This window comes from Nannospalax galili, unplaced genomic scaffold, assembly GCF_000622305.1.
Source record: "Nannospalax galili isolate Female #2095 unplaced genomic scaffold, S.galili_v1.0 scaffold346, whole genome shotgun sequence".
NCBI classification, from domain to species: Eukaryota; Metazoa; Chordata; class Mammalia; order Rodentia; family Spalacidae; genus Nannospalax; species Nannospalax galili.
The window spans coordinates 4440494-4466678 of record NW_008357637.1 but is presented as its reverse complement, the minus strand read 5'-3'; the positions used below and the strand labels follow the sequence as shown (position 1 = coordinate 4466678).

Sequence of the window (26185 nt, the reverse complement as noted above, 5' to 3'; positions counted from 1 at the left end):
GTGGATCCCAGTGTCACAATGAAAACAACTGTCTTTTTCCTTCAGAGACGAAAACATTAGAGAGATAGCAAGGAATTGGGCTTTCTAGTATATTCCAGACTTGTTTCCTGATACACTTTTGCCTTCCTTCCCTGCTTGATCTGAAGTGAGCATAGCAAGGGAAATCTGAAGTTTCCACCGTGCAGGACTCAGATTATTTGATTCTCTCCCATTTGATTGCAGATCACAAGCAGAAGGGACCTCTGTTAGCGAAGTTCTGTTCTTTCTTCTTGTGCTTCTGCTTTCTAGTTTCTTTCTTTTCTATGCATCTTCCTACAGGATACTCCAACACTCTGGTTTTTCTATGGAATCCTATAATGGTATGCTATTATCAGGATTAACAGGTAGCAGCACAATTAGTGATTTTGCCATCACATAACAAAAAATGCCATCTTCTAGCCCTGGAGAGCTGGTGCTAGCATTTCCCAACCTTAAACCAATCAGTTGCAAATTTAAAGGTTTACATTCAAAATTCAATGTCTAACACCATTCCATATATCACTTAAGATTCATTGTATTGTTAGTGATAGAAAACCTGACTGTGCTAGCTTAAACAAAATTAAATGTAAATTAAAAGTCTGTAAATAGGGCTGCCTGCAGGTATACAAAGGCTGGGGCCTCATCTAAGAGCATTACATTAGCACTTGGTTTTTCTCCATCCCATTCCCCTGTTGTGTTTAGGTTTCAAACCCAGTGTGGCCAACAGACGGATGAGTGCAGCACCAATCCCTACATCCTCACAGGTCTATGTTCAGCCTTGTCCCTCAGTAGGACTGCTTGCCTCAGGCCTCCAGTTTCCTTGATTCTGATCACATCATGGGCCATCAGCAAAAGGAAGTCTATAGGGCCAAGTGAATGTAAGCCAGCTGTGAATCCTGTGCTGTTGCTGTATTTGCAGTGAGAGTGAATTCCCCTGGATCTGAGAGGGAGAGAGCCAGAGGAGTCACCAGGAAGCAAAACAAAAGGACAGGGAGTGTAGGTAGACCTGTGACCCCAGGACCACTAGAGCCAGAGGAAGGCAGATTGCTGCAATGTCAAGTGAGACCTTGTCTTTAAGAAAAAAAAATTGGGTTTTAAAGAGCAGAAGTAAAGGATAATCTTTTGCCCCACATAATTATTAGCAGAATTACACAGTGTCTGTTCACTTAAAACTGATCTGAAAAACAGAGAAACTAAAACCAAATTCTATAGTCTTCCATGCCCTGTTAATGTAAACTGGTCTAATCCTATTTGAGGAAAAATTTACAATATATTTCATTATGTTTTGGAAGCTTAACCAAACCATTTACCCTCTTTGTCGTTTTTGTTTTTTGTAACAAGGGTTTGTTATATAGCCCTGGCTGGCCTGAACTCCTATGTAGACTAGGCTGGCCTCAAACTTAAAGAGAGCCCATGATCTGTCTTCACTTTTGCTTGGATTAAAGGCATGGGTCCAGTACATTTTCTGTTCTTTTAGATAATATAACTCCCATATTTTAACACTTTTTTTTTTTGGTAGTGCTGGGGATTGAACCCAGGGCCTTGTGCAAGCTAGACCAGAACTCTAGGCATTTTGTTGAATGAGTTACATTCTCAAATAAATCCCTCTTACAGTAGATATACATACATTTAATCTGGTAGTGCTTCTTTTCCTCCTAAAAAACCATAGGAGGTTCATGCCATTATTAAGGAAGGTGATTTAGAATTGAGGGAATGTAGGATTCAAAACATCTGTGTGCTATCAAGTGAATACAACCACTCTAGGAACAGTAGTCATAGAAACACAACTTGACAGACCTGAATTACTAAAAACTGAATGTTCCCATATTTTACACATGGCACTGTTGCACTGGTTTCATAGGTGTTGATTTGGGGTTACTGTGAGAGGGTTGTTGGCTATGATTCTTTACTGCTTTTCCAATACTAGTGAGATTTTCACTATTGCTTCATAGTTTGGACTTGGCCTTGGCTTTTTATTTCATAAATTAATATTGAAGAATAGATTAATATGGAGGATTCTCTGGAAAATAATCCTTTCACAATTTTCCCCAACAAGGCTTAGGTCTGGTTTTGGTATTTGGGTTTTACTGTTTAGGAGAAATCATCTTAAACTTGGGGAATGCTGTGCAATGGTAGGATTTACAAGAAAAAAAAAATTTTTTGGTCTTTTTGAGACAGAGTCTCCCTGTAGCCCCAGCTGTCCTGGAACTCACTATGTAGACCAGGCTGGCCTTGAACTCACAGAGATCTGCCTGTCTCTGCCTCCCAAGTGCTGGGATTAAAGGCGTGTGCCACCACACCCGGCCCAAGAAAATTTTTTTTCTTTCAAAAATACTATGTATTGAGCACCTGTCAGATATTGCATACTGTATCAGATGCCAAGCAATAGTTGAAAACAGCAGGAACAGAGTCCCAGCTCTCATGGAGCCTGAGTTCTAGTTGGGAGAGACATACAAGATGTTGTGCACTGATATCTGCTCTGCAAAGAGAATAGGGACAGAGACAGACAGGAGGCATTTTTGTTGACATCTAAGCAATGAGAGGGCTTACAAGTAGAAAGCCCCAAGATGCAGATGAACTTGGCCCAGTTAAGGAACAGAAGGGGCTGAGAGGTAAGTTAGCAAGGGTGTTGAGCCAGGGTGCCACGGTACACCCCTGAAATCCCAGCACTGTGAGATCGGAGGGGCAGAGGAAGGTCACAGCAAGTACAAGGCCAGCCTGGACTACATAAGGGGTTCCTGGCCAGCCAGGGCTCACAGTGACACCTTGTCCCCAAAACAAGCAACAACAACGAAAGCGTGTGTTAAGATGAAGTACCAGAGATGGGAAGGGCAGGTCTTGAGGGTTCTTGTGACCAAGGCAGAGTTTGGACCTTGTAGATGAGAAGCGATTGGAAGGGTTTAAGCAAAGGACCATCATCTGATTTACAGTCTGTCATGCACAGTAGACTCCTCAATATATTGAATGTAGACTTAATTTACAAGTCTTCACTAAAGATGGAATCAGTCAAGTTCTACATAGCTACTCCCTTGCATTTTAGGAGCTCCTGCCCTCTAGATGACATGCTGCTTCCTTCTTGAGCTTTCACTTATAGATGGAATGGCCATGGACAGTGTATATACAGAGTAGTCTCTCTCTCACTCTCTCTCTCTCTCTCTCTCTCTCTCTCTGTGTGTGTGTGTTTGGTGTGCCTAACTGAGCTTCAAAATAATTCTGTAAATAACTAGAGAAATCATCCTGTTACCCATGTTCCCTTTTTAGACCAGCTATAGTTAGACTTCCTCAAAGATTCACTCAAGCAAGTATTTAAGTTTTGAGTTGATAGTGTTTTCTTTTGCCCCAAGGTTTGCAGAAGTGGGTGCCTGCTACAAGCCTCTACCTCTGTCCAGCCTCATGCTTGAACTAAGGCCTCATGCCTGATATCTTATTTGAAAGGTTACTTGCAGTCTAAACTAGGCCTTAGACAAGAGGCCGTTCATTCACCTTCAGGAGGTTCCAGGCAAAGTGGAGGACTCTCAGTCACTAATCCTTGGATGTCCACTTCCAGGAATTGTGTCCATGGTCTAGCGTCATGAAACTACTCATGTAGTTCCTCTTAAATCTCAGGGAATTTAGAATTGAGTTAATTCTTCCAAACTTAGAAATCATCTATCCAGTACTCCTCCATAACTACACTTTTGGTACCCATGGATGGGGCTAGCCTGAGCACCATAGGAAATTTAATGTTCCTGGCTCCACCCACTGACTCCTACAGGCCTCCCCACCTACCAGTCCCAACTGAGTATGCTTCTGTGCATTTCCAGCAGAGGGAGTGTCAGGTAACTCATGGTCTTTGCACACATCTCTGCTTAGAACTCAACAGCAGTCAATACCCAACCTGCACATTTCACAGTGAAACTTCTAAAATATGCCTCCTTTTTTTCATTCTTTCAACTGATACTATTTTCTCCATTACACTGTATGTCTTGCAAAAAAATGAATGTGAATATGAATCTTTCAGATGCACCAAGAGAAAGTTATGAATATTTTAGATTGGTCTATACACGTCTCAAGGCTGTGAAATAGTGATATAGATTCCTTTGCCATCCGTCTCTTAGAGTACCTTACAAGTGAGAAATCTGACTCTCCTTCTGCCCTAATCTTCTGTATGTTTTGTCAATGTCTTCCTGAAAGAGTTTATTGCCTACCCTCTAAGTATGGGGAGCAAGAATCAGAACATTCAGTTCTACAAAGCTCTGAATCCACAGTTTTCTTTCTGTGTCTTTTATTCTGACTTAGGCCCACAAGTTGCATTTCAAAGCTCGTTTGGACCTGCAGTCTTCACCAGCCTTCCTAAGTTTCTCCCCACACACTTGAATGTTCTGCAAATGAGGAAGGATCACTTAGACTAATTATCAGTGCGTTTAAGAGCTTTTATTTCTTGAGTGACTCTTCTTATTGCTAAATGAAATAGAATTAAGAGTTGTGCTTTCAAACTGAATTCTTTTGAAGGGATCTCAAGTTCTGTAATTATTTCTGTAGAAACGTCTAGAAAAAAGCCTGGCTGGAGAGAGGAGCTGCCTTCTTCTTGCCTCAGCATCAGATGGCATATTCTGTCTGGTGGGAAGGAGAAACTTTTCAATTTAGGTTTTTTTTCTTTCTTTGCTTGCTTCTTAAGTAAAACCAATCTAGTTTCTTTTTCTATAGCAAAGGAGGAAGGAACAAACAAGAAATTAATCAGACAGGAAGTGAATACCACAGAAGGATGTCTGCCTCTGACTCAGTGTGTCACACCGAACAAGAGGCCAGAGCCTGTTCAAAATGGCTGCCCAGAAGCAACCCCAGGCTTGCGTTAGAAGATGATGCCTAGTTCTGAGGGACACTTTTCTCTCTTGACTCATGTGTTGCTTGTTCTCTGTCTGCCTAGGTTCCTGATCATGCCTTCCTTTTTAACGGTAAGAAAAATTGTATTCAAACTAAATTTATTTCCTTTATCAGAAAAAGAGGAGAACTAAATGGCATTTAGTGGTCATAATATGTCGAGGTAAAGTTGTTTAAGTTTTCAGTAGAAAACCATGTGATTTATCCTTGTTGCCTACTGTGGTGATTGTGAGCCATTCATTACTTGTTCTGAACCAAGATATAAACAAAATTTTTCAGTAGCATTTTTCCTGACAGTTGGATAAATTTAGACTCACATTATTTTCTTTCCCATTTTCTCATAAAAACAGGGGCTCATATCAGTAAACATGTCCCTGTGTAAAGTTGTCCATCGAGCTGCCTTTGAATTCTCTATGTGGCCTGAAATCGAACGCTTTAAAGTGTAAAAGCAAGGCGCCCTGCTCTGTGCTTGCGTGAAACTCCTGCTGTGCTGTTGCTGCAGATGTATTAAGCTCAAGTCTCTAAATATGTCTAAACAGTTTGTTAGGAATAAGTTATTTTGTCTTTTAGGTCAATTCTACCCACATTAAAACAGTGCACAGCATAGCTACTATTGCTAACCAGATTCGATACTATTTGTCATAATTAATTTTAATATGGCTAATATTAAATGTCAAATGTAAAATATAACTTTAAAATGTAAAGCTGTGTACTCAGCAACCCATGGAACAGGCTTAAGGAGACTTTTATATTTAAAATAATGCTGTAGGCTGTGTATGAAAAAGCAATTTATATTCCTTTTCCACCTTGCATAAATAGTGATGTTTTTAAAGCTTAGGAGGGTTCATACAACTGTAGTCAATAAGTTCAAGTTCTTTTCTGTGGCTTAATGATGTAACTATTGTATGAAGTAGAAAATGCAAGGGTGAGAGAAGGCTACAGAGGGACTCTGGTGTACACAAGTCGAGGACAGCTTGGTAGATAGATGCTGGGAGGATGGGTGGAATTAGACTAAGACGACAGAGAGATGAGGGTGAAAAGGGGGAAGGTTGGAGTTTTTGCTTCACCCCGATTAAGGGTCTCAGAGTTATACATTAGCCTCACAACATTTCTTGATTTTTGAATTGAAATATGATAGAGTTAAAACTCTTCTTTTTAGGTCTAAAAAGATTAAATGATTTGCCTAAAACCCCAGCCAGCTTTTCTGAGGCTCTTTGAAAAGCAGATCAGTGGGTACTTGCTCACAGCTCTCAGGTACTCTAAACTTGAAGGGGACAGGCACTCTGAGTGAACTGTAGTGTTCAGGAAACACCACAGTAAAAATTATGCCCCAGCTTCCAGCAGCAGTTACACTCCATTGAAGAAATCAAATTCTAGATCTGGCCTATAGGCTGGAAGTTTCCCAAACTTGTGTTTAATATGTAAGAGAAGGTAATCTGCTGAGTTCCAGACCTGTAAAGTCTGCTTGACATTTTATGGAGACATCATTTAGTTTGGAAATTTCTAGCTCTTTAAATTATGATACATTTCTGCTTTAAGGTTTGGCTTGTTTTTTGTTTGTTTGTTTGTTGTTGTTGTTCTTTTTGAAACAGGGTCTCCTTGTAGCCCCAGCCGGCCTGGAACTCACTATGTAGACCAGGCTGGCCCTGAGAACTCACTCCGCCTGCCTCTGCCTCAAGTGCTGGGATTAAAGGATTGTGCCACCATGCTCCGCCTAAGGTTTGGCTTGTTTTATCCTAATGGTGTTTTATCTTCTTACAGTGTGCCTTTATTGAAAAGAACATTTCCCTTGGACTGCCATAAAATCTGTATTTTGTGACCTCACATCCTAAAACTTAAAAACAAAACAAAAAACTAGACTAAGAAATGGCTTAGTAAATATGCTTTTCTGAGAAACTTTAGATGCACTTTATACATGTGCCCCATTATCTTTGTGACATAGAGGTGACATGGGTGTGCACACAGGGGCTAAGGTTTAAATCAGGATGTGGCCTCTCATTCTTGTGGTTATATAGCGGGGAAAGAGGGTGGCCTTCACTCATCTCTTAGTGTGTGTTATGCTCTTTTCTTTGCTTCTTTTATTTTTAACAAATGGCTAAGACTGATTAAATCCTGCCTCATTTAACTCTTGAATAACCCTGTTAAGTAGATACTATTTATCTTCCTCTCCTGTGGAAGCTGGGCTTAGGCAGGCTAGGTTGTTTGCCCAGGGCCATCTGACCACTAAGTGTAGAGGGAGTTTTCTGTATTTCAAAAGCTGTTTTTCACAAGTATAGCTGGAAATTCACAAAGTAAATTATGCAGTTTTTTCAGGTTCTTTTCCAGTTTTGGAATCTGGAATTACGAATTGTTTTGTTTCAATTATCATAGTAAATGTCATTAAAATCATTAACCTTAAGTAAAAATGTTTTCCTCTCTAAGTATTTTGACCTTTTTGGAAGTAAATCTGGTAACATTTCAACATATAAGACTATACTTTGAATGATAAAATAAATACATCTAGTATGTGCATCTAAATGCTAGGGGTGTGTGTGTGTGTGTGTGTGTGTGTGAGAGAGAGAGAGAGAGAGAGAGAGAGAGAGAGAGAGAGACTGTGAGTGTGATTGTGTGTGTATGCACATGTACTGCAGGTTGGGGGCAGAATTAATCCTCTGGGAAAACTGAATGAGATGCTGAGGATTTAGGGAAACTTGAGCTTTGAGAGTTGAGCCTCTTAAAGACAGTACTTGTAAAGGATGAAAGATAGCAGGAGGAAGGTCAAAACTTTGAGTTGTATGGATAAAGAAAGGATTCCCTTTCCTCAGTCCTGAAGTTAACTACAGGTGAATCTGTCTGCTAAACTTCGTTTTCTCACTTCCTAAAGGGTCTTGGATGTCTATAATTTCTCTTAATTTAAAAAATATTTTGATTTACTTACTTTTATGTGTATGAGTGTTTTGCCTGTGTGTTTGTAAGTGCACCCATGTGTACAATGCCCTTAGAGGCCAGAAGAGGGTGTTGAATCCCCTGGAACTGGAGTTCGGAACAGTTGGTAGCCACCGTGTGGGTGCTAGGAACCAAACCTGGGTCCTCTGCAAGAGCAGCCAATGCTGTTAACTGCTGAGCCATCTCTTCAGCCCCTCTGTTCATTTTTAAATTAAATACATAGGATAGAGGATTGAAATGCCATCTTCATGGCAACTTGTGTTTCTCCTGCAGCTACTATTGGAGTAAAATTGTGAGTCTGTGTCCAAGCCCTTCCACAATCTTCATGATGTTAGAGTTGCTTTTGGGGGTTGAGTTTAGCGAGAGCTCGCTAGGCAAGGACTCTACCGCTGAGCTATCTCTACAGTTCTAAACCATCTCTTTTTTAGAACGCTGAAAGATGCGTATCTAAAATAGCCAAGGACCCTCTATATGCCACAGACACAACCTGTTACCCATGAGAAAGAAAATGAGTCACTAAGCAGTCACTGAAGCTGTTGCTTTAAGTGAGCAACAGAGCAAAGTGCAGTTTGAGAAATGGATGATTCAGGGCACAGTGAGTGTGGGTTCCACACTGGGCACTAATGGAGGCTAACTGATAAATAACTAACTGGACGAGACTGTTGGACTGCTTGCGTTACTTCTCCTTCCCCTTGGATCTAGCTGCTTTCTCTGTTTTCTCTCTTCCTTTGCCTGCCTCATTGCTCTGAGCAGGGACCTTCAGTCTGAGGAGAGAAGTAACAATAAGAGCAACAGGTCTTTCTGCAAGGTATTAAATGTTTTTAAAACGGCCATAGGAGATGCTGAGAGGATGGGGGAAGCAGATGTTGCTTAGTGACTTGTATCATAAAATAGAAACTACAGGCAACTGCACCTGTGAAAAGATTGTGTTAAAGAAACAGGATGACTGTGGTTTACTGTGAACATCAATTTTCCTGTTGAGCCTTTTTACAGGAAGTTGAAGAACAAAGCTAAATTCATCTTAATTAGTGTTAATGGTTTTCAGATCTTAAAGACATCCAACGAGCTTTGCATTATGGAGTCTCTAAAGAATAAAATCAATAAAACAATTTTTCAGTGTGGATCTTAGAATTGTGAACTTTTTAAAATTCAAGATTTTAGTGGCAGTTTCCGTTTGCTAGATAATTCTGTGTGCCTTAGAATAGATTCATAGCCTTTGCAATGACTGCCCTTGCAATTATTTTTCTGGTTGTAATAACAATGTGGATTTAAAACCTTTTACTCATTAAAATACTGTTGAATTACATGTGTTTTAAATTTCTTTCTATTAATATTTCTTGGTCAAACAATTGTGCGTGCGTGTGTGTGTGTGTGTGTGTGTGTGTGTGTGTGTGTGTGTGTGTGATGAGAGAACTTCTCCCCAGCCTGAGAGGAGTAGGTGTGTGCCCTACATCAAAATAAGAACTATCTCTGCAAGTTATTTACCCCAAGAACTTTTTAATCTGAAAATTCATTGAGTGCTTCTTTCTAAGGATAAACACAACCTTGGTTGTATTTTGGTGTCGCCTGTTCTCTACAGTGCTTCCCTTGGAAGCAGGGGAGAAAATGGCAGAACTGAGCTGAGAAGGAGTAAAGAGCACATAAGAAATCATGAAAATAAATGAATAACATTACATTACATACATATAAACTAAAATGTAAATGGAAATGCTAAAAGAATACAAAAATGACGAGGGCAAGAACACAGTGAGACCTTTGGATCTATTTTTTGTATTATTTCTATGATGCCTTCCCTCATCCTCCCACACAAGGCAAATAAAGTACCCCATTATTGAGTCAACCTTCTTTAGGAGAAAAGGATACTTTTTTCCTATTCAGTTTTAGGTAAGATAGTGTTTAAGTGTAACTTCTGGCAAAACGTTCTGTGTTGTCGAATGGCCTGGAGTGGTGATGAAATAGGAGAAAGCCTTTTCTGTCTTCTCTAATACAACCCCTCCCCTACCTAGGATCAGAAAGCCCCCTTCTAGGCCATCAGGTGTTGCCAGTGTGGCCTATTGGAAATTCTCTCCTACAATTATTAGGTGGTGTGGCCTCATACAGTGAGCTGTAAATTGAATTCTAAATTAGCTATAAAACTAAGAAGCAGCTTCTTTAAATAACTAGCAAATTCTCTTGATCCTAAAATCAATAATTTCATGTTCAGGGTCAATTCTTTTTCCCAGCACATTGAAAAGGAAGCTGTGAGCTTCCTGGGACCAATCTGAACTGAACTATGAAGCTATGGTTGAGCATCAAGCTAGCCTCACCATTAGGGAGGATATATCCGCTCTGGAAACAAAATGGGTTGGCAGCTCTTATAAGGTGTATCTTGAAACCAGCACTGCATGGTTAGCAAATGGGTCCAAGATATCCAGTTGATCTAGGATCAGTGTGTGATATCTAATATGGTATTGAACCATGGTGTTGCTAATAGCATTAAAGTAAAGCCCATCACGCCAACTATTTCATTCACAAAACTAGGACATGCTAGAATTTCAAAATGTGATGTGCATTTGTGTACCATAAAGAAGAAATAATAGTTGAAGTATTTGAGTCAAATGCAAAATATTCTGTTCTTTCTCCTGACTCTTAGAGTCAACTTATTTATGAAAGCTTGATTGGCAGTCTTCCCCTCTCCAACTATTCCCTCTAAAATTTGATGATTTAGTTATTTTAAAAAGCTTTGACAATCACATACTATTATGCAGACTCAATTCTTTTTATTTCTTTAATGAACTTTTGAGTGAGAAATTGGTTGATGGAAAGTTTATTCAAAAGCTAGAATCCTATTTACACAATTAATGAACAAACATGTGTTGTTAAAACTTTGGGCATTCATTTCTTAGGGCTGCCATAACAAAATCCCAGAGCCTGGTGGGTGGCTCACAGAACAGATTTATTTTCTCACAATTCTGGAGGCTAGAGGTCCATGATCAAGGCTGACAGCAGAACAGTTTCCTTTGAGGTCTCTCTTTGCCCTGTCGAGAGTCACTGAGTGCTGTGCCTGCGCATTCTGTCCCATGTGTGCACGTCATAGTGCCTCTTCCACTTCTTACAAAGACATCAGTTGTTTTGAATTACAGTTTATCCTAAAAGTCTCATTCTTAATGTAATCTCCTTTTAAAGGCTGTGTCTCCAACAGCCACATTCTGAGGTAGCAGGCCTTAGCACTTCAACATATGAATCTGGAGGGACACAATTCAATCCCTAACACTGTGAAAATAAAACCATTTTCCATCCCTGGAGTTTTCCTTGTACATATAAAATCCCGCATACCAGGTGAACATTTGAGCAAGCATGACTTTTTTCCTCTCTATAATGAACACTATTTAAACATTGAAATAATTCTTGACAAAGAAATTCCTTCTCAAACTGTACATTTATACAATTTCAGCACCTGGGGTTGGGTAGAGAAGGAGGCCAAGGCTCTGCCAATGGTAGGTCTTTGAGTGGCCTACTGTGGGGAGCTAAGGGGTAGGAAGCAGGATGACACAGCCCATTCTGGGACTCACTTCCCTAGGCCTTTCCTCTGGTCAGAGGGTCCTCTGACCCCAGAATCTGCCCTCCCTGTCACACTTCTCCCCTGAGGGAAGAACACGTGCAGGCCTCAAGGCCCAGGACCTGACTGCCTCATCCTTAACCCAAGAAGCTTTACCGTGAGACAGGCAAAGCCAAGGCCACTGCGCTCAGAGTCAGGCCCTTCCTTCCTCTTCCAGGTGCTCAGTAGCTTGCACACCAACAGGGTGTGTCCTCATTCTCCTAAACAGTCCCTTGTGCCTTACTCCTAACACATAGCATTTCACTTAATTCTCTCAGCAATTCCTCCTTTAACAGATGGGAAAGTGAGGCTCCCAGAGGCTGTTGTCCTACACGGCCAGAGCAAGGGTAGAACCAAATTTGTTTGACCCTGGCCTCATGTTCTCCTTTTCCTCAAGACCACACTGGTATCTGGTAAAGCCCAAATGATTCCTTCTATGATGGTTTTGAAGTGCATAAAATAAAAATAGACTACAAAGGAAATTATACTGAAATACACATTTCTTAATGGTTTAAGCAATAAGATCTAGCAATAGATCTAAAGTTTGCCAGAATTTCAAAGGAGACTTGGTCCCAGCCAAGACCATTGCTATTTCTCCCAAACCAGCCTTCTGGACCACTGTTAGCACATTTCCTCTAGGAGTTGCAGTCCAGACGTTTATTTAGAAGCTGGTTAATGCTCAGATGACTAAAACGACAGGCAGCAAAGAATTGTAGAACAATTAAGGAACTTTTTAGAAAAGGTGGCAGTTCCCTGAAAATGCCCCGTCCCACAATATGACTCCCGAGCTACGCCACACAGAAGTTTGATTCTTGAAACTATAGACTGACTTGTGGCCACCAAACTATAGGGATTTCTGTTAGTAGACCAGAATCTACTTCTGGGTATTGGGCTAACAGGATGACAGAAAGTTAAACCAACTAACATTCTGGCATCTGATAAAATAAAGTCTTGAGAGGCATTGTATCCACCAAGCACATGGATGAACTGTGCCATGGAGTCCATCTGTCTTGCCCATCAGACAGACCTCGTTCCCCTCCTGCCCTGGTAGATACCCTTCTCCAGCTCTGTTAATACCATTGCTTTCCTGCCAGCTTCTTCCACAGTTAGGGCCAAGTTCAGCTTCAGATCCTAGCCTTTCTTTTAGGACCTAGGAAGTGACCAACTCCAGGGCCTCTGAAGGTGCCCTCTGCATTTGAAGCTCCCTTTTTATAGGGGCATCTAGCCTTGCTAACAGCACCCATTTGGCCCCTTGGAGAAAAGATTGGTGTCATGCAGGAAAAACCAATTTATGTAACACAATGAAAAAAATCCTAGTTTAAGCTTCTTACCTCAAAAGATTCCAGTGTAGTTAACAGTTGAGCTTCCCTGAAAATGTTTAAAAGGGCAGGGAGCAGGGCAGTGTAGTCCAGTGGAAGAGCAGGGATCAAAAAAATATTATTCCAATGAATGACCATGGAATTTTTAGTGAGTGAATCAATTTGTCTAGATCGTAGCATCCTTAGCTTTAAGATGAATGCAGCTGTGCTAGTTTGCAGTGTTGTTGAAGGTGTTAGTGACAGTTCAGGTAAAGAGCCTGGATCCAGGTGATTATCAGTGATTTTCAGTGATAGCTGTTACTATTGTGGGGTATCTTTAAATTCTCTCTCTCCCCACCTTCTCATATATGTGTGTGTGTGTATGTGTGTGCATGTGTGTATGTATATGAGACAGGGTCTCTCTACAGCTCTGACTTACCTGGAACTTGCCATGTAGACCAGACTCTGTAGGTCTTCAAACTTGCTGTGATTCTCCTGCCTCTGCCTTCTAAGTGCTTGGATTATAGGGATACATCACCACATTGAGCTCAATTCCACTTTATAGTTAGTACACATTGAAAGGAACTGTTCCTAGCTTTCTTAATGCTTGTTTTGAAGCAGATGTAACAACTCTAGCAATGTTCTTTCTTTGGTATTTCTGTTCACAGGAAACAAGCTGTCCTGCATTATTTCAATGGAAAGTTTATTTTAAGGTGTAAATTTTCCACATTAACTTTTTAGTGGTTAAGCTAAATTAAAAGTTCTAAGAATTGATTTTTCTGCATGGGAGACTATTGAAAAATAAATAAAAATTAATTCCTTTTGTTTGAAATTTTGGACATGTGTTGTATAGAAATTGTGATACTCAGGTGGCCACTGTCCCAGGCTGCTCAATGGCTTAAGGCACAAACTCTGTAACAGCTTCTTAGATTTTAGTTTGGACCATCTAGGGGTCTTGTTAAAATGTTGATACTAATTCAAAAGGGACTGAGTGGTGAGAAAGTAAGGATTTTATGTACCTGCATGAGGAAGCGGAGGAGCTACCTGAAATGCATTAGTTTTCCACCGTATGGAACTGGGATACATCTCTAGTGGTTTCATGAAAACCTTTCTGAGCCTGAAGGCACAGGCCTAGGACCACTTCATTCCGCTGTTGCCCTCAGTGGTAGGATGGACTTGAGCAGCACTGGCACTGGACATAACTCCCAGTCTTCCAGTATCTTGGCTCAGAAGCCAACTGCCCCTGCCCCTGACACCCAGGGACCTTCCGGAACAGTTGCATCTAAGCAATGAGGGAAAGAAAGGTCATTCCACCCTCTTTTAAAAGGTGACCTGTGTCACTTTGTAGGAAAGTAAGAAGATTAGGACAGCCTATTAAGAAATCTGATAGTTGACTGTGTTCTGTTTTTACAGATTGATCAGCAAGACTGTTGAAGCATAACTATCCAAAATGCCAGTCCCTCCCCCGCCAGCACCCCCACCGCCACCAACATTTGCACTTGTGAGTATCTTCTCTTTGTTTTATTGTTTTCTTTTTCAAAAGATATTTTTTAATATATATTTTTTAAATTTTATGTGTATGAGTGTATTGCCTGCATGTAAGTGTGCCTGTGTCGTGCAATACCCATGGAGGTCAGAAGAGGATGTTGGATCCCCTGGAACTGGTTAGCTGTCATGTGGGTGCTAGAAACCCAACCCAGGTCCTCTGCAAAAACAGCCAGTGCTCTTAACCACTGAGCCATCTCTCCAGCCCCTTTAAAAAGTCCAGACTGGTCTGCAGCTTGTGACCCTCCTGTGCCCACCGAGTGCTGGGATTTCCGAGAATGCCAGCACAGCAGCTTTCCCTCTTCGTTTTCTATGTATCAAGAAGATCAAACAGAGTCGGAACCTGGCACACGGTTTTAAGTGCATTGGCATTCTGGCGTAGGTCTGTTATAGAAGACTTTGCCAGGGCCCAGTCTTTCTGAGATTAGAACCTGGTTGAGACCTCTTGAATCTAAGAATACAGACATCTCCTGCATGATATGAGCCTGAAGTGTGGATTATCAGGTTTCCTCTGTCAGTTCTGTTGTGAGAAATAGGATGGCTCAAGACAAGGGTCTGCAGGAAACTTGAAGCTCTGAAGCAGCATGTGCTGTTTCCATTCAAATGAACTCAACATCTAGCCAGTAACTCCTGAGTGGAACAGTCCAGAAAGCCAGGGCTCTCTGCGGTGCATTCAGTCTGCTCCTTTCTTCTCCCCTCTTTCTTCCCACTCTAGTTTTGACAAATATTGTTCCCACCCATCACCACTACCACCTTTCCAACACACTCTCATAACTTGAACCTATCCTTGTATTAGAATGATCACTTCCCAAAGGGATTTCCTCACTGCACTCATCCTGGTTCTTTTGCTGGGCTGGTTAGTACATGTTTTCCAGGAAGACTCCAAGACTCCATTCCAAGGCCCTCCCTACCATGTGAGCCTTTGCTACTCAGCAGCCTCACACTGATAGTCCCTTCATTTCTTGAATAGGGAAACAGAGACTTGGGGCTAAAAAAAAGTCTCCTGCTCCAGGCTTCCATGGGGACACGGTTATAGAACTCTTCTGAGACAGCAACCACATTGGGAAGAAATGACCATTAACATGTGGTCCTCCAGCTGCCTGTTAACATCCCTAAGGACACAAGGACAGAAATGGAGTTTAAGTATTTTAAAATAGTTATAGCAATTTGATGATAGGTTTATTCTAAGATTTGGTTTCATGTATCTTTTTTAACCTATTTTACAATAATTCATTGTTATTTTACAAGAGTGTCAGTCAATCAATTTTTGTTTGTTTGTTTGTTTTTGAGACAGGGTCTCCCTACGTAGCTCTGGCTGGTCTGGAATTCTCTATGTAGACAAAGCTGGCCTCAAACTCATAGAGATCCACCTACCACTGATTCCTGAATGTTGGGACTGAAGCCATGTGCCACCACATCCAGTTTTGTCCGTGAACTTTTTAACTGTTCTTTTGCATGAATAAGTTAGAAAAAACTTGTAGCTAATTTATACAGCAGGCTTAGTTTATCTAGATTTCTGTCTAACGGTGTTTTATATATCATTGCTAATTTGCACATGTTAAGTTTTAGACTTTTTAAGGTTGATTTTTTTTTTTTTTTTTTTTTTTGTTCTTTTTGAGTCAGGGTCTCCCTGTAGCTCCAGCTGTCCTGGAACTCACTATGTAGACCAGGCTGGCCTTGAACTCACAGAGATCTGCCTGCCTCTGCCTCCTAAGCCCTGTTTTTTTTTTTTTTTAAATATGTGTTCTAAAAACTGATTGGCACATGAAAGCCAGGGGTTAATGGTGAGTTGATTTAAAAGAACATCCTCATTGAAAAATAGTACAGAAAATAAGATAGTAAGTTGATTTAATGAAAACTATTGAATAAATAATAACACAGGTAACAAGAGAAGATCTAAAGATCATGACTGTTATACCAAAATAATTAAAGTTTGAAACCAGGTGTGGTGGCTCACTTTGTAATCCCAGCACTCAAGAGGATGAGGCAGGAGGATCGTTGCAACTTAGAGGCAGAGTAGTGCTACAGAGTGAGACCATGTCTGAAAAAGAAAATTTTGAGAAAGCCTTATCTTGTTTCTAATCATTATTACATAACTTGAAGCAAGATCCTAGAGAAATAGATACCGAGAAGAGACAAGGAAAGGTGGATTGATGGCCACCAGGAGGGGACGCTGTTCTAGTTGAACAATGTAATTAAGGGTCATAATCTGACACCTGAGGGAAGCTGGCATCCAAGGAGGTCAGGTGCCAAGATGAATTTTTAACAGGAATTCACTGTTGAAAGCTGTTGACTCAAAATTCTAGGACATCTATGTGATCCTGATGCCAGTACTTGGGAGGCAGAGGCAGGCAGATCTCTGAGATTAAAGCCAGCCAGGTCTACATAGTGAGTTCCAGGCCAGCTGGGGCTACAGGAAGGCCCTGTCTAAAAAGAGAGAGAGAGAGAGAGAGAGAGAGAGAGAGAGAGAGAGAGAGATCAATATGAATATATCAGGTAATCTCTCATTCTTAGTTTTCATTTTTTAAATATATATGTATATTTATTTTATGTGTATGAGTATATTGCTTGCACGTGTATAAGTGCACCCATGTTGTAAAATACCTTTGGAAGTCAGAAGAAAATGTTGGAGCCCCTGGAACTGGAGTTACGGATCGTTGTTAGCTGTCATGTGGGTGCTAGGAATTGATCCTGGGTCCTTTGCAAGGGCAGCCGTTACTCTTAACTGCTGAGCCATCTCTCCGGCTCCCCAATTTTCATTCTTAAAATGGAAACAGTAATTTTTTTTTTGAGTGCTAGGATTGACGATGTGAACAACCGTGTCCTGCATACAGTGGATAATTTTTAAAGTTCTTGAATGTAAAAAAAAAAAAAAAAAAAAGGAAAAAAAGGAGTTTCAGAATAATAGAGACTAATCCCACTAGCAAAAGCAAACTGTTAATGCAGAGAATTTTCTGTAAGGATAGCTGGGGAGCTCCCACCTGCTTCCAGGGAGTGTTGAGAACTTATAGGGAAGGGGCTTTAAGAGCCCACATTTTCCCTTCTTTCAGAGCACAGGGAATGTTCTGGAGTCAGGCTGCCATGGTTCGAATCCCAGCTTCTCCTCTTACTCTCTGGTGACTGGGGCAAATTATTTGATTTCCTTGTGCCTTGAGTTTTTGTTGGTTTTTTGTTTGTTTGTTTGTTTGTTTGTGTCTGAAAAATGGAAGTAACTCACAGGGTTGATAAAGAATAAATTAAAATTAAATATAGGAAAGTACTTAGCTTAGCTGTTATCATAACCAAGTAATGTTTTATAATTATTTCAAGATGCTTGCAACTTGGTGTATGATAATTCCATGTGGCCAAGCTAACGCTCTGCCTCTAACTGATGATAAAAGCCTGGAGGAGTCGTCAAGCCCTGTGCTTCTCCAGCTTTACCTCTTGTGGCCATTAAAGGCCTATTTAGAATCCCACCCCTTTCAGAAGGAAGGGGCCAGCCAGGGAAGACTCTCATGCCTGCTGAAAGGACCTGTGGCTTTGAGGCAGCCACCCTCTCCCTAAGATGAGCAAGGCCAAGTCAGTATCAGCATGTGACAGACACAGACAGATGCCTTCTTCCAACTCCATGTGCGCGACTCTTGGTGTGCACATTCCTAAAATAGCCCTGAAGGAACAAGATCTCTATTTCATGGTAAGGATTGTTGGGAATATAAGAAATGCCCAAACGTTTTAAAGCAGCCCTGTACTTTCTCTAAGCTAAACTTTCAAAGGGATTAAACATCAGAAACACCTTAAGGTCAAAAGAACATGAAAAAACTTTGTGGGGTAAGGAAAATGTTTTCTATCTTCATTGTGATAGTTACATGTTTGTCAAAACCAGTAGTACTGTAAACTGAAAGGAGGGTTTGGCTATATGTAAATTATACCTCAAGAAGTCTGATAAATTAGAAACAGAAGAAGCAACTTTGTCCATGTAGTTAGAGGAAAATATTTTCTAAAACTTTAGTGAGTTTGAAAATGCATCTTAGTTTGTCAGAGACCATTTTTCTCTTGCAGCAGGTGAGTCCTACATTAAAGGAAAGGGCCCCTGTTCTTCAGGATACAGCCTGAAGAAAGACACCAACAGCAGGTGGCAGAACCCACTCAGACTTACAGTTCCCTCCTCCTGAGCTATCTAGCATAACCCAGCAGTTTGGTTATAGACCAATTATGGTCTGAATTTAAGATTTTATCTCAGATACTCTTCCTGCCTTGAAACAGAATGTAGTTTATTGCTGCGTCTGCTTCCAAACACCTGGATCTTGGAAAGAATGACATGGTGTCTAAAAGTCGCCAAGAACCTTAAAACCAAGCTTCCAATCCTCTGCCTGGCCCACTGAATGACATAGCAGATGATTTTACCCCAAGAGCACATATAAGTGTGTGTGGTTCATTTCAGGCCAATACAGAGAAGCCTACCTTGAATAAGACAGAGCAGGCTGGGAGAAATGCTCTTCTCTCTGACATCAGCAAAGGGAAGAAACTAAAGAAGACAGTCACCAACGACAGAAGTGCACCGGTGCTGGACAGTAAGTGGAAACAGCTCTTTTCCATAGTGATAGTAATAGATGACTTACAGCCTAACAATCCTATTTCTCTCTCTTGCTTAAAGCTAAATATTCTCTCTCTCTCTCCAACAGCTGCAAACTAGCAAAATAAGGGACTGTATCACTCATTGTAGGCCACAGCTTTGGCTTGAGCTCCCCTCTAATGCTGCAGGAAGCCAGCATAATAATTCTTTGTCCAAGATATACACAGTAGTGATTCTCTGAATTATTCACAGTGCTTTCTGGAGATTAACCCATTGCTCCTGGCATCACAGATGATGAGACAGCATGAAACATGGAAAGTGCCCCAGTCCTGGGATCAGAGGATGGGGTCCAGGTCCCAGCACATCCATCAAGCAGCATCTCCAAGCCTTGCTTCAGTTGTCAAGTGGGATGAAACCTGTTTACCGACCATAAGTCTGCTTTGAGCTTCAAATGAGATAAGGCTTGTGAAATGCTTTGTTTTCTGCAAAGTGGAAATTAGTGAAAGATATGATTACTTAGAGCTTAGAGAGGGAGGAAATGAGATCATAAATTTGCTTTCTCTACATCAGGGTCTGAGATACTTTCCACACTAAGGCAAGATAAATATAAACAAAGTGCCCACAATGTAAGCCTGCTCATTAACATTTATGATAAAGTGAAAAGCATCCCTGACTAGCATCCAGTGGTAATATGCAGGTCCTGAGACTGTCCTTTCACCTTCCATAACCTCCACTGCCCAGCAGATATCACCAAGATTCATCCTAGCCTGGGATCTCATTTAGACACACTAGGGATTGACCTTCCAAAAATCACCTAATGGAGCATTCTAGATAAGTGAATAATGATGCAGGATTTCAGGAGGATGAAAAGTGATAAAGGAATCATGGGGGAGGGCCTAATGGGGAGAGAAGGAAGAAGGTGGGCGAATCAGAGTAAAATGAGAACCTGGCAAGGGAGAGGAACGGAAACTACCTAGGAAGATAAGAAGGCCTTTGCACAGCTGTTATCAAGTACAGTTGTGCAAATAAGAATGCACACCCCGCAGAAAAGAAACTGTGGGTTTTCACTGCTTGACAGTCTGACCTCTAGATCAAAATGCTCAGCAGTGTTTCTCTCTGGGAACCCAACAGGGTTAGATCTGGGAAGTTTTGGTCCAACAGTCATCTGAGTTGAGGTCCCTATTGTGGGGCTGGAGAGGCTGCTTAACTCTAGGGCAGAGGCCAGAGGCTCTTTCCACCATGAGAAAGAGCTTAGAGCCCAGGAGGAGTGGGTGTGAATTCCTCACAATGTTGAGGGAGCAGGACAGTCTGGGCTTGTAATGGAAACACCATGTTCTTCAAGGCCCACTTCTTTCATTATATAGAAATAGTGCTAGTCCTTCTCCCCGCCAGCAGCTCAGTGGTGCTGAGGAGAGCACTTCTTTTGACAGAAGCAGGACATAACCCAATTCATTCCCTTATTGTCCCTGCACTTGACTGGATACCTATACTGCTGTTTAGGATCCTTGCAAGTGGCAGAGTTCATCCAAGGTTTTGTATTTGCTTGCATGTGGAACCTCCTTGGGTTGTACATAAGTGTTGACAATGTTTATGCATGATAGCTTTTGTATTCAGCCCTGTCCTGCCATTCATACAAAATGACTTGTGGCCAGACTGCAATTATCCTCAATTTTAGCTTTTTGCATTGGTCTATTTTCTGTTACTATGCCAAAATACCTGACACCAAGTACTTTATAAAGAGAAGAGGTTCATTTAACTCATAGTTCAAAGGTTCAAGGGTATGTACCAGCATTGGCTTGGCTCTGGTGAGGATCTCATGTGAATGGCATAACAATGGCAGAAGTACATGCAAAAGGGAGATTACATGGCAAGACAGAAAGCAAGAGAGAGGAAGGGCCAGACTTGCTCTTTTATTATAATAACCCTCTCTCAAGAACTAGAATCCTATGAAACCACATTAGTTCCTTCTAGGGGCAGTGACCCCACTGACCTGATTACTTCCCGCCATCCCTACTTTCTAATGTCCGGAGTCCTTCTCACATGACCACACTGGGGACCAGGCTTCCCACATGGAAGCCCTGGGGGATACACATAAGCCCAAGGCATAGCACTTCGCCACCTGAAAGACAGCAGGTGCTCCAGGTTGAGAACATGGAATGTACCTGATAGTACAGCAAGTGCTTTCATTTTCAACAACATGTAGCGTAAGCGTGTTATTCTAAAAATGTCCTGGTCACTGATGAATAATATCTGGGTGACAAGGACAATATTAATATTATTAGAATCGATGCTATAATTTGATTTATCCTGTTAGGTAAAGTAGTTCTTGTCAATTCATTATTAAATCATTTCAACAGAGAAAGCTGTGGGTGCTGGAAACCAAACCCAAGTCCCCTGCAACAGCAACCAGTGCTCTTAACCACTTAGCCATCTCCCCAGCCCCTCAAATGAAATTTCTTGATGTCAGTAATAACCAACTTAAAAATATAACAGGAAAATATCTTCATAATTCTAATGCTTTAAAAAATGTATTCAGAGGAACCCTAACAAGAAGCATGTGTAACCTATATCATTAAAAACTATAACCCCCCCCCAAATCAAGAAGACATAAATGGGAAAACATGCGGTTTCCAAATGTAAAATCTAAACATTGTAAAGTGTTACTTGCAATTAATTTGTAGACCTTATGCCTGTAATACTTATCCAAGACTGGGTATCATTGGAGAAAAATAAGATTTTTAACAGTGTTTATATAAACACAAACATGTATACATACCTAAATTATTAAAAAGATGAATTTTTAAAAGAGGGTATAATGTCTCTCACAGAGATTTAAAGTGAATATGTCAATTTTTTAATTCAACTTGTTAATAGGACAACCAGTATGTCATCAGCTCAGTGCCACATAGAAAGGCATATGTACATATAAAAACATATTAAGTGCTGAAATAAGCTTATGATAGTATAAAACAGGCCTGTGATCAATTGTCTCAAACTGAACACAGTCATTTATATGTCTTTGAACAGTTTTCTACAACTTCCAGAGATACAACTCAAAGGCAGTGGGAAACACAGAAGGCTGGATGGGATGTGTAGTAGGCTTTCTCTGGTCCTCCTTTGTTTCCTCCTCTTCTTCCTTCTTTTTTGTTTCCTATTTCAAAATCTTTCACAATTTTTGCAAATAAATGCATAATAAAACCAAATCTCCTCAATTTGCAGACTTTTTACATTGTTAAAGCTTACAGTTGGGCTTTATACTTAAAAACAATATTTAAGTTTAACCCAGAAAACCATCAAATAAGGAGGTGGTTAAGTACAGTCATAATACACCTAATGTTCTAAAATACAATGCAAACTTTTATTTATTTTTCAGTTTGGGTTTTTTTTTGCTTTTATTATTGTGTGAGAGTATGTACATGATATGTGTATGTGAATATAGGCATCATGTGTGTGCTATGGCACACATGTGGAGGCCAGAGGACAATTTTGTGCAGTTGGTTCTCTCCTCCTATCTTTAGTGGGTTCCCAGGATCAAACTCAAGCCGTCAGGCTTACATGGCTTGATGAGCCATCTCCTGGCCTGTCTTATTATTTTTTAAGTTCTAAGTATTTTTTTATTGAATTTGGGGATTTTCATACAATATAACAGTATTTAGATCTTCTCCCCATCCACACCTCTCTTTATTGTCCCCCACCCAATTTAATGTACTTTATTATGTATATATTAAGGCCTATAGAGTCTATTTTGTATCTTCAAATGTCCTTTAGTGTGGGTGCATCCACTGGAGGCTAATTAACCTACCAAGAGTTCTATTCTTGAAAGAGACGATCTCTCTCCCTCCCAGCAGCCATCACTTACCAAAATTTTCTTAGGTTTGGTTGGGATTTCTTACCCACTTCCCCATGTTTTTGCTGGAATTTTTTTCTAGTTTGAACTTGCATGGGACTTGTTCATTCTGTCACCACTGCTGTGAATTCATGTGAGCAACTGCCCAGCTTTCTGGAAAATTCTGCTTCCTTTTGGTCATCCACCACTTCTGGCTCTTCCAATCTTTCCGTCCCCTCTTCCACAATGATCCCTGAGCCTTAGGAGGCTTGATGTAGGCATCCTATTCAGGGATGAGCACACTGCACCCTCTTGTTTTCTGCACATTGGCCATTTGTGGGTTTCTGTGTTAAGCACCATAAAGAAATTTCTATGGTGAGAAAGATGTATTAATATATGGGTATAATGATAAGTCATTAGGAGTCAGTTTAATACAATAACTATTTAGGAGAAAATTAGTATTAGGCTCTCCCCTATGTCTTATAACCTGTCTAGCCTCAGGTTCCTAAGTCTGATATCATTGTCAGGTGTGGGCTTCATGCTATGAAGTGATGAACCTTAAATCCAATTAGAAAGCGGTTGGTTAATCCATAGTATTCATGCCCCTATTGCTCTGGTGGGCATATCTTGTCAGGCTAGTTGTTGCTGTAGTTCACAGGATTCACATCTGGGTAAGGTTGATGATTATTTTTTCCTTCTGGTAGCATGCATAGCACCTTCCAGCATGATAAACAGTAGCCAGTAGAGACGAGTATCTGCAGTCAGCACCAGCTTGATTTCTCTTTGTTTGTTCTACAGCTCATGTATGTAGTATCTTCATTAATAGGGTTTTACCATCCAGTTCTGGTGGGTAACCAAGAGCAGGGGCAATGGACAGTATTGTTTGATTGTCTATGAGATCATCAGCTGGTCAACAGCTTCTAGACAGGGAGTCCATTCCTGGCATTGAGGATTTTTTGTTGTTGTTAGCCTGCGAGACAAGGTCCCACAGGGTAGCCCAGGCTGGCCTGTCCCTCACTACATAAACCAGCCTGACTTCAAACTCAAGATTCTTCTGCCTCTACCTCCCAAGTGCTAGGATTACAGGTGTATACCACCAAATGTTTATTTCACCTTTTATTTAATCTTCCCTTCTCTTATGATCTTCTTTCTTTAAAGATCATTTTATTTGCTAAATTTTAGGATATAGGACAAATAGATATTATCCCTTATGGCAGCCAGTCAAGTGGGCAGTGTGAGCACTGACCACCACCTCTTACCATTTCTTCTACCACTGCACCAGTATAGCCTTGCAGCAGAAAGAAACCCCTTCTGCCCTGACTGTGGGTAGGGCAGCTGCTTAAAATCCCATCTTTAAGTGAAGAAATCCATGTTGTCCAGCAGAGGCCGAGCTCCAGCCAGCTGTCTCATTGCTGCTTTATGGCTTCCTGCAGCCAGGCTGGGTAGCGTACTCACATGTATTTTCTTCCTCTCCAGAACCAAAAGGAGGCGGTGCCAGTAGCAGTGGTGGCTATGGTGGAGGTGCTGGTGGAGGTGGCGGCGGAGGTGGTGGCAGTGGAAATTTCGGAGGGGGTGGACCTCCTGGATTGGGAGGACTGTTCCAGGCTGGAATGCCGAAGCTGAGATCCACAGCCAACAGGGATAATGGTACCAAGAATTTCCTTATCTGATTTATTGAAGTGGCAACTTGGCAGTTAGAGGCTTGTCAGGCCCACCAAAGGCTCTGTCTGTGCCCTTTAAAACATTTACGTTGTTTGAGATGTTACCCCTGTTTGATGAGAGGCTGTAGCCCTGCTCCCCACCTTGATCAGCCAGGATCAGGGAGCCCCACAGAACTATGAACTATTTTCCCAATGTCCTCAGGATAACCCATCCTCTTTGTACTTCTTTAAAAGGTGAGTTAGATTGGGAAGAGAAGCAAGAAGGGGCAAATAGAACTTGAATCCCCCAGACTCTGCCCAGTGACCTAGCAAGTGCAACAAATATTTGTGAGCCATTTTATAAACATACTGTGGAGCATGTCATAGAAATTATAGTTACAAATCTCACTAAGTACCAACAGGTGTTGTGCATGACAGACATTTGGTATTTTAGTGCCACTTCTGAGTATCCCTTGTCTGAAATCCTTGAAACTAGTATTTTGAATTTCAGATTTTGGAATATTTGCATAAACATGATGAGATCTCTTGAGGATGGGACCTGGGTCTAAACAGAATTTACTTTGGTTCCATGTAGATCTTATACATTCAGCTAGAATGTGATTGCATACAATGTTTTTAATTTTTTTTGTTTGTTTTTTGTTTGTTTGTTTTTAATCTTTTTGAGACAGGGTCTCCCTGTAGCCCCAGCTGGCCTGGAACTCACTATGTAGATCAGGCTGGCCTAGAACTCACAGAGATCCACCTGCTTCTGCCTCACGAGTGCTGGGATTAAAGGGGAGTGCTACCACACCCAGCTGTTTTTAATTTTATGTACTAAGCAAAGTTTTATAGTACTGAATTTTTCACTTGTGGGATCATCCATACCACTGCTCAAAAAGCTTCAGATTTTAGAGTTAGGGCTGTGGTTCAAAGGCAGAGTACATGGCTAGCATAAACAAGAGTTCAATTCCCAGCACTGTCAAAATATAGTTTCAGATCTTAAAGCATTTCAGATTTTGGACTCAATATTCAACTCATCTTCTCTGCAGAGAGTCCTGGGAATATGTCCTGTAGTGCCTGTGAACCTGAAAGTGGAGAAAAGATGAACTTGATCATTCCTAAACAAAACCCTGAAGAGTGCATGAGTCTCGCTTCTGACGCCTACAGAAGTTTGACAGACTTGTGTTGAAATATAGTTATTTCCCTAAAATCTGCCAACAAGATGTTAGGCAGCTGGAAAAAATGCATGCATTCAGTATTTTCACAACAGGTAACGAAACTGAAGTCAGTTCCAGGAAACCTGTAGTTATGTGAGGGTAGATGGTAACTATAGCCTCAGTATAAATTTAGAAGATAAATCACAAGCTGGCGACATAGACCTCCACCACCTAGTAAAGAAAAATATAGCTTTCTTTTTTCTAATGATAAAGTAAAAAAAAAAAAAAAATCTCCCTCGGGTTCACATTATTCCACTGAATAAATCGGCCCAAGTGCTGGGATAAACCTGACCTCCTCTGGCCTAGCCACTTGGGATCCATTTCCTGTGGATTCCCGTGTGCTGTGGTACCTAGGCTTCTGGTTTGGGGCTTGATGCTTCTGTCCATATCAGGGCATTTGTAGCTGCTAGCCCTCTACCTGATCTTCTTCCTCATCTTCCCATAACTGGATCCTTTTTGTTAGGCCTCAGCTCATATGTCCTATCCTCAGAAGAGCTGGCTCTAGCACCCCATCTGCCCTGACCTCTCAGGGCACTTTGATCTATTATTTTATTCTAGCTGCTATTTTGTACATATTAACTATTAGAAAATACTTGTTTACCAGTTGTTTATCTCTCCTGTAAGAATATAAAATACAAGTGAGCAGGATTTTTTTTGACTTATCTATTTCTAACATCTAGAATATGGGTGCATAATAAATATTTATTAGTTGATTGAAGTGATAAAT

The 26185-nt window shown here is 40.9% G+C and overlaps 1 protein-coding gene across 6 annotated transcripts in view; it reads left to right on the top strand.

The window, feature by feature from the left end:
* The window catches only part of Wipf1 (WAS/WASL interacting protein family member 1), a 133472-nt gene that overhangs the window by 93554 nt on the left and 13733 nt on the right, over nucleotides 1-26185 (top strand). For 5 of the 6 annotated variants that reach the window (XM_017794917.2, XM_008855296.3, XM_029557264.1 and 2 more), the window contains 3 exons: nucleotides 14092-14179; nucleotides 18644-18773; nucleotides 24078-24248. In XM_017794917.2, the coding sequence (XP_017650406.1) occupies nucleotides 14129-14179; nucleotides 18644-18773; nucleotides 24078-24248 (352 nt within the window). In that variant the 5' untranslated portion in view covers nucleotides 14092-14128. Of the gene's footprint in view, nucleotides 1-4814; nucleotides 4953-14091; nucleotides 14180-18643; nucleotides 18774-24077; nucleotides 24249-26185 lie in introns of those variants that run through there. The other variant, XM_017794918.2, reaches the window with a different exon arrangement.